The sequence below is a fragment of the Eumetopias jubatus genome, unplaced genomic scaffold (genome assembly GCF_037043125.1).
Source record: "Eumetopias jubatus isolate StellerSeaLion01/CBP00866 unplaced genomic scaffold, mEumJub1_p1.0 scaffold_17, whole genome shotgun sequence".
NCBI classification, from domain to species: domain Eukaryota; kingdom Metazoa; phylum Chordata; class Mammalia; order Carnivora; family Otariidae; genus Eumetopias; species Eumetopias jubatus.
The window spans coordinates 45,608,910-45,622,195 of record NW_028274823.1 but is presented as its reverse complement, the minus strand read 5'-3'; the positions used below and the strand labels follow the sequence as shown (position 1 = coordinate 45,622,195).

Genomic DNA, 13,286 nt, shown 5'->3' with positions numbered 1-13,286 from the left:
GGTACCCTCCCTATACCCAGAGGAAAGGCGCATCCTTTTTTTTTAAATTTTTTATTGTTATGTTAATCACCATACATTACATCATTAGTTCTTGATGTAGTGTTCCATGATTCATTGTTTGTGCATAACACCCAGTTCTCCACGCAGAATGTGCCCTCTTTAATACCCATCACCAGACTAACCCATCCCTCCACCCTTCTCCCCTCTAGAACCCTCAGTTTGTTTTTCAGAGTCCATCGTCTCTCATGGTTCGTCTCCCCCTCTGACTTACTCCCCTTCATTCTTCCCCTCCTGCTATCTTCTTCTTTTTCTTTTTTCTTAACATATGTTGCATTATTTGTTTCAGAAGTACAGATCTGTGATTCAACAGTCTTGCACAGTTCACAGCGCTCACCATAGCACATACCCTCCCCACTATCACCCAGCCACCCCAACCCTCCTACCCCCCCACCACTCCAGCAACACTCAGTTTGTTTCCTGAGATTAAGAATTCCTCATATCAGTGAGGTCATATGATACATGTCTTTCTCTGATTGACTTATTTCACTCAGCATAACACCCTCCAGTTCCATCCACTTTGTTGCAAATGGCAAGATCTCATTCCTTTTGATGGCTGCATAATATTCCATTGTGTATATATACCACATCTTCTTTATCCATTCATCTGTCGATGGACATCTTGGCTCTTTCCACAGTTTGGCTATTGTGGACATTGCTGCTATAAACATTGGGGTGCACGTACCCCTTCGGATCCCTACATTTGTATCTTTGTGGTAAATACCCAGTATTTGCAATTGCTGGATCGTATGGTAGCTCTATTTTCAACTGTTTGAGGAACCTCTATACTGTTTTCCAGAGTGGTTGCACCAGCTTGCATTCCCACCAACAGTGTAGGAGGGTTCCCCTTTCTCCGCATCCCCGCCAACATCTGTCGGGAAAGGCGCATTCTTAATTCCAAGACAAAGAGACTCCCAAGAAGAATCCTAAAAAATAGGGCTTGCTAAGTTTCCCTCAGTTTACTACAGTTACCTCGTACTCCTTAACCTGTCATATTCCTCCATGACTGACCCCTTTTTATCAAACCTAGCATAAAAATACACAGGTCTGGGGCGCCTGGATCGCTGAGTCGTTAAGCGTCTGCCTTCGGCTCAGGTTATGATCCCAGGGTCCTGGGATTGAGCCCTGAATCAGGCTCCCTGCTCAGCAGGAAGCCTGCTTCTCCCTCTCCCACTCCCCCTGCTTGTGTTTCTGCTCTCGCTATCTCTCTCTTTCAAATAAATAAAATCTTTAAAAAAAAGTACACAGTTCTAACTCTTTCTTTGGGTCTTTATTTCCTTGTGAAGGCTCCCCTGTTACATATAATAAATAAGTTTGTATGCTTTCCTTCAGTTTAATTTTCTGACCCTACAGGATCAAGAAAAACTCTTTCCTCTTCTACACAATCAATCATGGTTCTTAAGTTACATGACCTTCAGATTCTTCACACTGTGCCTTTTCCATTTTATTTTTTGCACCTGGGTTTCCCTCAGTATATGAACTAATAATGTGTAATAGGGATCCTGGATTATCAATTCCTGAAACTATTCTAAATTCCTCTGCAAATTTCTCCCAATCTTATTTAGATCTTAGAAAACATGCAGCCATGACTCTCAGCTTAGAATGAGTCCAGGTCTTAAAAATCAATCTTATGGGGTTTTCCCTCTTCTGAAAGAGGTTTAACTTTAAGAGATAATGAGACTTTGAGGTTTCTGGCCAGCTTCAGGGTAGGGAAACGGGTCAAGGGAGAGATGGGGCAGAACAAAATTGAGGAGCGTAGAATGAGGGAAAAAGAATAAAACGAGAAAGGACTTTAGGTTTCAGTTGTGATTAGGAAGGATCTGAAAGACAAAATTGTTTTAATTCTTTTAAATTTTTTCTTTTACCTTTGTCAAGGAATCTCTTAAGGAAACAGTTTTGGTTCTGAATTTCTTTTGGCAGACTGTTAAGTATTTGATATTTTCACCTTTTTTGTTCTAAAGTGTCTCACAAATGAACTGTTCAGGTTGTATCAAAAACACAATTGTATGGCTTTTTTCTCTTGCTGTGGAACATCTAATAGTCACTCATTGCCGACAGATTAAAGCCTAGCATTTGGCATATTTATAGTTTAATCTTCAGGTTTATGATGTTTCCATAGTATATACCTTGTTACATGTGCTATTTCATCTACTTCTTCTGTTTTTAAACTTTTCTCTGGAAAAAGGTGTCTTCTGGGGCGCCTGGGTGGCACAGTTGGTTAAGTGTCTACCTTTGTCAGGTCATGATCCCCAGGTCCTTGGATCAAGCCCTGCATCAGGCTCCCTGCTCAGCAGGGAGTCTGCTTCTCCCTCTCCCTCTGCCTCTCCCCCCCACCTCGTGCTCACTTAAATAAATAAATAAATAAATAAATAAATAAATAAATAAATAAATAAAATCTTAAAAAAAAGAAGAGAGGTATCTTTCTAATTACTTCCTGAATCCCACACCACAGCAAGTTATGGTTCCTATTAAATTGTACTTATTCTGTGTTATATTTCCTAAGGCCACATTTTTGCTTTTATTGAATTATATGAGTTCTATAGTATTATCCTTGATCACTTTCCAGTTACTGTGTTTTCTTCTGGAAATTTCTCTTTCTTTTTCAGTGCTAATTGTGTTTAGTAATAACAAGGCTCGTGATTATTATTATTATTTTTTTAGATGAGCTTTTCTTCTTTTGAACCAAATTTTAGTTCAGAGCTTTTCTGATCAGACTGTAAAACCTCCTGCAAAGCACATTCTTTCTAGGCTTTGTAATGTGTAATTTCTTCCTGCCATCTTCATAGCCAATTGTTATTCACAGGTGGAAATAATACCTATGTCATCCATTACCTTCCTATGACTTTAAATAATCAGAGAAATAATCTAGGTTACTTTTGGTGTTATATTTTTTCCTTTATCAAATCAGAAGAAATGAGTGTGATGAGTGGTAGATCTAGGCATCCCAAGTCCCATACCTTTCAGTTAGCTATCTATATTAGATCCTCTTTCCCTACTCCTACTCACAGTAAAAGAACTAAAATCTGCTGCCTCTTACTTTTGGGCCTGGAAACCTCCTTCACAGGCCCTTTCTTTTCTTTAAAGATTTTATTTATTTATTCATGAGAGACAGAGAGAGAGAGGCAGAGGGAGAAGCAGGCTTCCCGCAGAGCAGGGAGCCCGATGTGGGACCCCGATGTGGGACCCAATCCCAGGACCTGGGATCATGACCTGAGCCGAAGGCAGATGCCTAACCATCTGAGCCACCCAGGCGCCCCAGGGCCTTTATTTTCTAGTCCTAAATGCATAGTTAGGGCAAAATCTGGTGTGTAGAGAACTGTGATCAACATACTGGGTTAAAATTTTTCAAACCAGGATATGTTTTGGTTTGCCTCATCATGCCTTATGGTATTTCATGTTCAGAGGGATTTATTTCCTTTCTTAGTCTTCTTTGTCCTGTTCCATCATTGGCTATGGAAGTGGTTTTGATTTATCTCCATCTTGTAATTTTGCTTGCTTTCCATTTTCTTCTCTATGTTATTTCTTTCATTCTGTCAGAGAACCCCCTAATCTTATCTAAGAAGCCACCACTAATATTATTTCACATTATCTTCTTAGTAACATTTTAAAGTACGTAAATATATGTTTGATGGATGCCTCAGATAGGAGTATAGTTAACCCTTGAACAACACAGGTTTGGAATGTGTGGGTTCATTTATATGTGGGTTTTTTCAATTAATAAAGGACAGTACTGTAAATGTGTTTATTTTCCTTATGATTTTCTTAATATTTTCTTTTTTTGATACAGTGCAGTACTGTAAATGTATTTTTTCTTAAGATTTTCTTATTTACATTTTATTTTCTCTAGCTTATTGTAATACAGTATATAGTACATATAATGTACAAAACATGTGTTAAATGACTATGTTATTGGTAAGTTTTCCGGTCAACAGTAAGCTATTAGTAGTTAAGTTTTGGGGGAGTCAAAAATTATACACGGATTTTTGACTATGCAGGGGGTCCCATACTCTAACACCCACATTGTTCAAAGGTCAACTATATAAGCAGAAACCTTAAAAAGTCTTGGAGCAGTCTTTTATCTGAGAATTTAGGCCCGTCTATCTCAGTGTTTACCAGTAGTCTTTTGTGGTCATGGCAAATGTTTGTTTCCACCATTTATTTGCCATTGTGTCTGTGGTTGAGTTCTTGTTTCAATAAAGGGGCTTTAATTTGTAGCCTGTGTGTAGTATCAACAACCTCTTTAGCAAAAACAAAAGTGGCACATCAATTTTATGCACTTTAATTTCCCACAGTATTTAACCCCATCTCCTGGCCTATTTGCCTGGTTCATTTGCTTCTTGCTACTCTGTATGCACTGTGTTGATGATATCCTAATTACATATCAGATTTTTATTATGACAGAATTTCTTGTTTGGGGAGTGAGTGGAATTTTACTTGCCTGAATTAAATATGAATTTAGATAAAAGTAGATACAGATTATCTCTAGCTTTATAGAATTGCTTAAACTAAAGTAACATTTTAATGGCATGTAGAAATACTTGATGAGCTTAACTGAGTCTTTGAGTGTAATAGAAATGTGAACTAAAATCAGTTTTAAGCCTTTCTGGGATATTTTTAAATTTTTTTTTTTTCCGATCTCATCTTCTACTCCTTATTTTTTTCATTATAATGGTCACCATGTCTTTATCTAAGTTAGGTTTTCTATAATGAACTTTAAAAAAAATAGATTGTAATTTATCTCAATAAAATGACAAGAAATTGAAATAATTTCAAATGTAAGGCTTCTTTAGAAAATGTTTTCTTTAAATTTGTTTGAACTATAAAATGTATAGTTTTCCCCCAAAATTGATTTCTTTAATGGTTATAAACAAAATTTCAAAGTGTTTTAAAAAGTTATACAAAATTATTATGCATTTAGAAGAAACTATGTTACAGTGAGTTTAGTGTATATGAGAATTGAACATCTGCACTTTAACTACTTTTTTGGAGTGGGGTAGTTTGTTTTTATCTGGTATACTGTAATGAAACACTTCCCTGTTTCAAATTCAAGTTTTAGGTTAAGTGAAAATAATCACTTAAATAATGAATTTTTTTAAAATTGGGGATCACATTGATTTCTGTAGCTTCTTTATTCTAAGCATTCCGGATTTGAACTTTCTCATGTAATAATTCTAAGACTAGAGAAACCTTTTCTGTTCCTGGCTTGAGTTAGTGTTTAGTTGTATTTTTAGTAACAGTCCTAACTCAGTAGCTATGTAACCACTGAGCGAAGATGGAGTCACAGGGTAAACTGGGCTTGCTTCCCACAGGGAGGGCTGGGAGTTGAGCAGGAAGGAAGGCCTGTTTGTCAGTGCCCTGTATGCAACTATGTCTGAGTAGGCAGCCGGCGACACAATGTCTCCCTTGTACAAAGTAACTCTCTTAGTGAGTGCTCAGATATGTGAGGAAAAAGTGTTTGGGTAAGTGAAGGAGAAGCTTGGGGTGTTTGAAGGAGGTTCTTCTCGTGTTTTTGTGGCATTTGGATTTCAGGGAGTGTACTATTTGTTGCGGCAAAGTACTGGCTTTGTTTTCAGTGACATTTTAGACTTTTTGAACAAGCTCTACAGTAGGCATATTGAAGCTTCTTACTTTCTAAACTGTGAGTTTAATTTAAAAAAAATACGATTTGTTTGTGATGAAAACTTAATCTGTGCTTCTTGAAATCAGTGAAAGCTAATTGTGGCATTTATTTTTGGGAACAAGTTCTCTGCTAGACTTAAAATCTTATACTTTTTCTAATCATTTTCATTCTGAAGTCAGAACCAGCTAGTGATAATGATGAAAACCACTAAAAACTAATTAGTGGTGTTTAAAATGTATACTGTTGATAACAAGGGTAATTTGCTTGTTTTAAAACACTGGGATAGTTGTTACTTAAGTGCCTATGATATGAAAGTTTTATAATTTTCAGTTTGAATACTATAAAGTTCAGTTTTCACCAAAAGAACTGGTTACTTTTCTTCTGGATATTTTGATTTTGTGATTAGCTAATATAAATGGCTGGTGTTTTTAGCATATCATTTTTATATTCTGAGCAGCATTTAATTATCAAGCTATAAGTAGTTAACTTTAAGAGTGTGTGCATGTTTATAGTGTTTTGCTTTTGAATCTGTCTAGTGGAGTGTGACAATATGAACCGCTTTGACCGGTCAGACAGAAATGTTCGGCAGTCTCAGGAAGGATTTTGGAAAAGGCCACCCCAGAGGTGGAGTGGACAGGAGCATTACCACCTCAGCCATCCTGACCACTATCATCACCATGGAAAAAGTGACTTGAGCAGGTGAGTCTAATTTAGATTATATTCCCTATCTTTTGATTAATTTTGAATCCTAATATTCCCCTGCCCCCTCAAAACTATTTTTTAATTTGGTTTTTAGAGGCACCAAAAAATATTTCAAATTATATATGGTACTAATTGGAATAATTTGTCCAATTCTTTCCTTTTGGCCCAAATCTTTTTTCATTAGCTTTATCATAAATAAAAGTATTTTATTTATGTCTGCGATTTATACTTCATATTTTGGTGTGATTTTCTAGTTCTCCTTTGGGAATGATTATATGTTGAATTTGTTAAAGTTAATTATTTTTAAAATAATATATGAAATTAGTGCCAAGTGATTTGTCTTCTTTTGCTTATATAATAAATTAAAACTTAAAAGTTCCTCAAGTACTGTTAGAAACGAAGATACTGTACAATGCCAGGATTCTTTTCCTTTTTGAAGCATAGCATAGTTTTTAATTTGATAAGATATGTAATATGGCTCTGTAGTCAGTCAAACCTGAGGTCAAACCATGGCCTGACACAGATTAGCTTTGTGAGCTTAAATAATTTATTTAAACCCTCTTTATTTCAGTTTATCATCTGTAAAACATAGTTAATAATACCTTTCTCTCACTGTTCAAGGATGAGAGACAGAAGTGCTTGAGCAGTATATGGCTTAGAGTAGGCACCCAGTGATGGTAGTTATTATTAATTTTTTTCCTTTTCACTTCCTCATCTCATTTCACTAGGGATTTGAGATCATTTGGGGGCACAGTTACCAAGCAGATAATAAAATTGGATAAAGAATCAATGGAAGGGAAATGTGTGGGCCCATATAGTTCTTGAAGTAAGAAAAAAAAATTGGCTCTAAGAATCCTTGCAGCAAAAACAAAGAACAAACCTTGATGCATTACAAGATTTATTCTATACATAAGAAAGAATGTGTTTCTCCTGAACTGATTTGCTTTCATGAGACAGAAACCTGAAAGAAGTTGCTTTGCATGAGTTCTTAGAGAAGGGGAATACTTTGTGATATAGTGAACAGGTCTCAGCTTCCCAAAGTAGAAATGATAAATTCCTTAAGTCAGTTTTTTACTTATGTTCTCCAGTGCAAGCTACAAAGAACTCTAGACTAGTGAGAAAAGGCAGTTCTGCAATGGGCACAAAATAATGAGGTTTAACTAAGGATCCCTTTGTTGGTATAATTGGATAAAATGATAAAATGTAGAAGATCTAGAATACACGGAGTATATATTTTTCCAGGCATTATTTTGGCTGTTGTTTTTTTATAGCAGCTTTTGATAAGGAATGGACATCAGAGTTGTTATTGTCAGGCAAGAATATGATGTAAAGATAGTCATGATTGTAAATAATGAAGATTATGCTTCCCTTACTTTTGATGGTTGGTTTATAAGAAGGTAAATTTGAGGCCAACTTATGAAAATTTAGAAGCCTAACTAAAATATGAATTGCTTATACTTCTGATAATATTTATTCATCCATTTAACAAATATTCATTGAGAACCTATATGTTGAACTCTGTGCTAAATTCTCAAGCTGGGTTGAATTTGGAAATAGTGTGAGAGGTGATAGCTGTGGATTGGTAATGGCTTCTTAGAGCATTGTTCTGAGGATTCTAAAAACAATTATGTAATGCATGAGCTCAGTTGGAGTCATTACAGTTATTGGTTATGTAGAAGATTCATGTTCCTCTTCCATACGAAGTTGAGTAGTAAATATTTCTTGGATGTTGAGTCTGTGGGAGAGGCAGGTATATTACAATATTAGTGCAGTACAATGATGATGGGTGCCTTAATTAAAGTGATTTATATAGGACTCCAGAAGCATGCAGCATCTGTTTTTTGTCTAAGGTAGTGGTGTGTAAAGGAGGTTACTATTGAATGGGTAAGTGTGACTGTAGAGATTGCAGAGGAGTGGTTTCTATAGGAGAAGGATGAGTATTCAGATGGAAAAAAATAGCATGTACAAAACCATATATCAGTACTGTGGCATTTTTGGAGAACTAAGTTCATAGCTGGATTGCTAGGTCATTTGGAGGAGTGAATAGATGTGCTCTCTAACTCTAACAGCAAAACTCTCTATTTTAAGATAACAAGTGACAAATTGCAGCTTAAAATGGGATTATAAATCAGACTGTCCCAAATGGAAGGAGTTACCTGGATGGAGGTAGTAATCTCTGTCCCTGGGAATGATCAAGCTGAGACTGAGTAGTCATCTTTCAGAAAAGTTAAAGAACATTTTCCAAAAACCATATTCCTAGATGTTAATAGGTGTAGAAGAGCAATTATCTGATCAAATAAGTACAGGAATAAACAAATTAATATTAAATGAGTTTTTTGTAAAGTGGACTTTGCATTGCCTTTAATATATATAGTACTATGATTTTGCAAAATGTGGTAAAAGATACAATATGTAGCCATTTTGTAAAACATATGACTGCAGATTCCTTTTACACAGTGTATTTTGAGGGACTAGTAATTTGTGGATCACACTGTTGATTCTCAGGGAGGAGAGAGAAATGCACCATATTCTTGGGGGTTGCTCATTTGACTCAATGCAGAACTTCCCAACAAGTGGGCACACTGGTTTGTCATGAATAGTTATAGGTTAACCGTTTTATTGATCCCTTCAGGCTTTCGGGTGGCCAGCTGGGTTTGGGTTATCTAGATTCCCTAGAACTAGTTATGAAGTTGGGCGGTACAGAGGGAAACCCCATTTAAGACAAGGCTTACTCTCCAGTATACCTTAAAACTATTCTTTTCTCTCCATGCCTTGATTTTTAAAAGCTTGGATACACTAATCCCAGGGCCTTTTTGACATTACATGTGTAAAAGTATCTCTTCCCATTCTATGACTTCTTGAGTGTAAGTTCCCTTTCCTTTCTGTCCTTTAATTCCCATCATTGTCTTTTTTTTTTTTTTTTAATTATAGGAATCTGTCTTATCCATAATTTAGGGGACTGGTAGTTCAGTTTCCTTTATATTTTTATCATAATACTATGCTCTCTTTTCATCTGGCCTAAGCTTTCACTCCTCTTTCTCCTGCAACCTCCTTCTTTCCCTGTACTTTTCATTATGCTGTATGGAATTCTCTCACATCCTAACAAACTCACATTTTTTACCCCTTTGCCTACATTCTCCTGATTGCAACTGAAATCTCACTCTTTCCTAAATGTACTAGTTCCATAGTAGTATTTTTATATGAAGGATTCTTATTTTCCAATCACTCTAGTACTTTGCTGTTTAGAGGTGGGGTCTTTGTCTTCACTCCTGATTTGCTTCTAATCAAAGTATTCTTCAGTCTCTTTCCTCGAGACTTAGGGCATTTGGCTGTATCAAATCCTCCTTATTGGTCCCTACCCCTCGCTCACAAAAATCTTGACCCTTGGCTTATTTTCCCTCTTCATTGTAAGCTTTGCTGCAATCCTGAATGCCTCCAGCATTCATGTACATGATTCTTTAACCTCCTGGCTCCTTAGTTTCTTAGAATTCTCTGTATATGAGATCATGTCATCAGAGAATGGAGATAGTTTTACTTTTTTCATTCCCATCTGGGTACTTCTCTTTTTTTACTCCTGCATAATTCCTATGGCTAGAACCTCCAATACAGTGTTGAGCAGGAGTGGTGAGAGCAAACATTTGTGCCTTTCTAATATTACGGGTAAAGCATTCAGTCTTTCACTGTTAAGTATGATGTTAGCACTGCTTTTTCATAGGTAGTCTTTATCAGTTGAGGAAGTTCCCTTCTATTCATATTTTGTTGAGTGTTTTTGTCATGAAAGACAGTTGGAGTTTGTCAGATGATATTTCTGTGACTATTGAGATAATCATTTTTTGGTGTTCATTCTCTTAATGTGGTATATGACATTGACTGATTTACAGATGTTGAACCAGCCTTGCATTTCTTGGATAAATTCTACTTGGTCATGGTATATAATCCTTTTTATGTATTGCTAGATTCAATTTGCTAGTATTGTGTTGAGGATTTTTGTGTATATATTCATAATAAGTATTGGCCTATAATTTTATTTTTTTGAGATGTCTTTGTGTGGTTTTGGTATTATGATCATATAGATTGAATAGGGAAGTGTTTCTTTCATTTCTGTTTTTGGAAGATCTTATAGAATTCACCAATGCTGTTATTTGGGTTTAGGCTTTTCTTTGTGGAAATTTTTTTGATTACTAGTTTAATCTCTGTAGATGTTCTGTAGATATCTATTGGGTTTTGTTAGTTTGTGTATTGTTCACATCTTCTAGTTCCTTGCTGACCATTTTTCTAGTTCTGTCCATTAATGAGGAAGTATTAAAGTCTCCAACTATAGTTTATCTTGTAGGGAAGGTCTGATAGCAACACATTCTCTCAGTTTTTGTTTATATGATGATGTTTTAATTTCTCTTTAATTTTGAAGACTAATTTTGCTGGATATAGAATTCTTGGTTTACAATCTTCCCTTTAACATTTTGACCCCCATGCTTTCTTATGAAAAATCAGCATGTCTTCTCATGAGTCATATTTTTCTTGCATTGTTCAGGATTCTCACTTTTTCTTTAGCTTTTGATAGTTTATGATGTGTTTCTCTTAATATATTTTGGAGTTTGTTGAGCTAATGACTAAACAATTTTTTTTTAAATGTTTTGAACCGTAAGTATCCCAGCCTTTGCCAAGGGGCTCTATATGTGTATGTGTTTAGGGATACTTTGAACAACCTGGTATTGCAGCTCTGCCTTAGCCTTCGTTTCCTCCTTGCTCAGAGACTCACGGACAGTCAAATGTGAGAGGTGAAGGTCTTTCCATGTATTTCCTTGGCATGCATAGCCCTACATAGGTGTATGGCCTTCTCTATGTCCAAGAATATGTTGGGGCATTTCAAAGCCTCCTGTAGGCATCTCCTTCCTCAGGTTTTTCTTTAAGTTTTTTGATCACCATCTCTGGCAGCTTGAAATTTTAAACAATTGCACTGATTTTTTCCAACAAATGTGCTAGAGATAAGGCTGTTCCCACTGAGAAACCTTGGAATTGGGTCAAATAAAACAACTGAGAATGGGCCTTTTCTTAGGGAGGTGCTAGTTAGGTCAAATAGTAACTATTTTCTGGAAATGGTGCTTTTCCAAGAATTCCAAACCCAGTTTACCATTCACCCCTCCCCCTAGTGATTGCTGAATTTCACTGCTATTATGCTTGTAAGGCTCTTGTTTTTCAAGCTACCACGGAGCTGGGGAGATAGGCATGGCAATAGAGTAAATTAAAATCCACAGAGCTTGTTCTCACCAAGATTCAACTTTTTTTTTTTTTTTTTTTTTTTTGGTAAGTGCTCCTTGGTTGTGGCAGGCATTTGGTTGATTTCCATAGTACTGAATAAGTTGATTTTGACAAATTCGCCAGTGTTCTCAATGCTTTTATGGAGGAGTGGACTTTTTGGAGATCTTTATTCTGCCATCCTAGAAATACTTCCTTCTGTCTTTTTTTTAATTAATGGACTTCATTTCTTAGAGCAGTTTTAGTCTTAGCAATATTGAGCAGAAAGCACAGAGAATTCTCATATACTCCCTCACCTTCTTTTATATAATTTTTCCTATTATTAACATCTTGCATTAGCTGTTCCAATTGATCAGTCAGTATTGATACACTTTTTTTTTAAGATTTTATTATTCATTTGGGACACAGAGAAACAGAGAGAGAGAGAGAGAGAGAGAGCATGAGCAGGGGGAGAGGGAGAAGCAGGCTCTCCACCGAGCCAGGAGCCCGATGTGGGGCTCGATCCCAGGACCCTGGGATCATGACCTGAGCCGAAGGCAGACGCCCAACCATCTGAGCCACCCAGGCACCCCAATATAGATACACTGTTACTAACTAAAATCCATAGTTTACATTAGGGTTCACTCTTTTGTACATTCTGTAGCCTTTGACAAATGCATAATGATCTGTATCTACCATTACCTATCATACAGAATAATTTCACTCCCTTAGACTACCACATCCTCCTTGTGTTATCCCTTCCTTCTCCCTCAACCCCCACCAATACTAATGGCAACCACTGATCTTTACTGCCTTCATAGCTTTGCCTTTTCCAGAATGCCATATAAGTTGTAGTCTTTTCAGATTGGCGTTTTTCACTCAGCAATATGCATTTAAGTTTCCTCCATGCCTTTTCATGGCTTGATAGCGCATTTGTTTTTATCACTAAATAATAGTCTATTGTGTACGTGTACTATATAGTTCATTTATCCATTCACCTCCTGAAACACATCTTGATTGCTTCCAAAATTTGGCAATTATGGATAAAGCTACTCTAAACCTTTACGTGTGTAAGTTTTGAACTCATTTTGATAAATATCAAGAAGCACAGTTGCTGGCTCATATAGTAAGATGTTTAGTTTGGTACAAAACTGCCAAATTGGCTGTACATTTTGCATTTTCTCCAGCAATGAATGAAAGCTCCCGATGTTACACATCCTCACCAGCATTTGGTGGTGTGTTTTGAATTTTAACCATTCTAATAGGTAGGTAGTGATATCTCATTGTTGTTTTAATTTGTAGTTCCCTAAGGATATATAATATTGAGCATTTTTTCATATGCTTATTTGCCATTTGTACATTTTCTTTAGTGAGATGTCTGCTTAGAACTTTTGCTCGTTTTTAAATTTGGTTTGTTTTCTTGTTGAATTTTAAGAGTTCTTTATATATTTTAGATACCAGTCCTTTATCAGATATTTTACAAATATTTTTCTCCCAGTCTGTGACTTCCTTTTCAAATCTCCTAATGGTGTTTTTTCAAAGAGCAGATGTTTTAAATTTTATGCAGTCAGGTTTATAAATTTTTTCTTTCATGCATTGTACTTTTGTGTTGTCTCTAAAAAGTTATTGCCCAACCCAATGTCACCTGGATTTTCTTCTTTGTTACCTTGTA

General features: G+C 36.1%; 1 protein-coding gene across 1 annotated transcript in view; it reads left to right on the top strand.

The window, feature by feature from the left end:
• CCSER2 (coiled-coil serine rich protein 2) overlaps nucleotides 1–13,286 on the top strand; it is a 186,970-nt gene that overhangs the window by 85,973 nt on the left and 87,711 nt on the right. Inside the window, exon 5 of the mRNA XM_028098692.2 lies at nucleotides 6,214–6,376. Coding sequence (XP_027954493.1) covers nucleotides 6,214–6,376 — 163 coding nt within the window. The remainder of the gene's footprint in view (nucleotides 1–6,213; nucleotides 6,377–13,286) is intronic.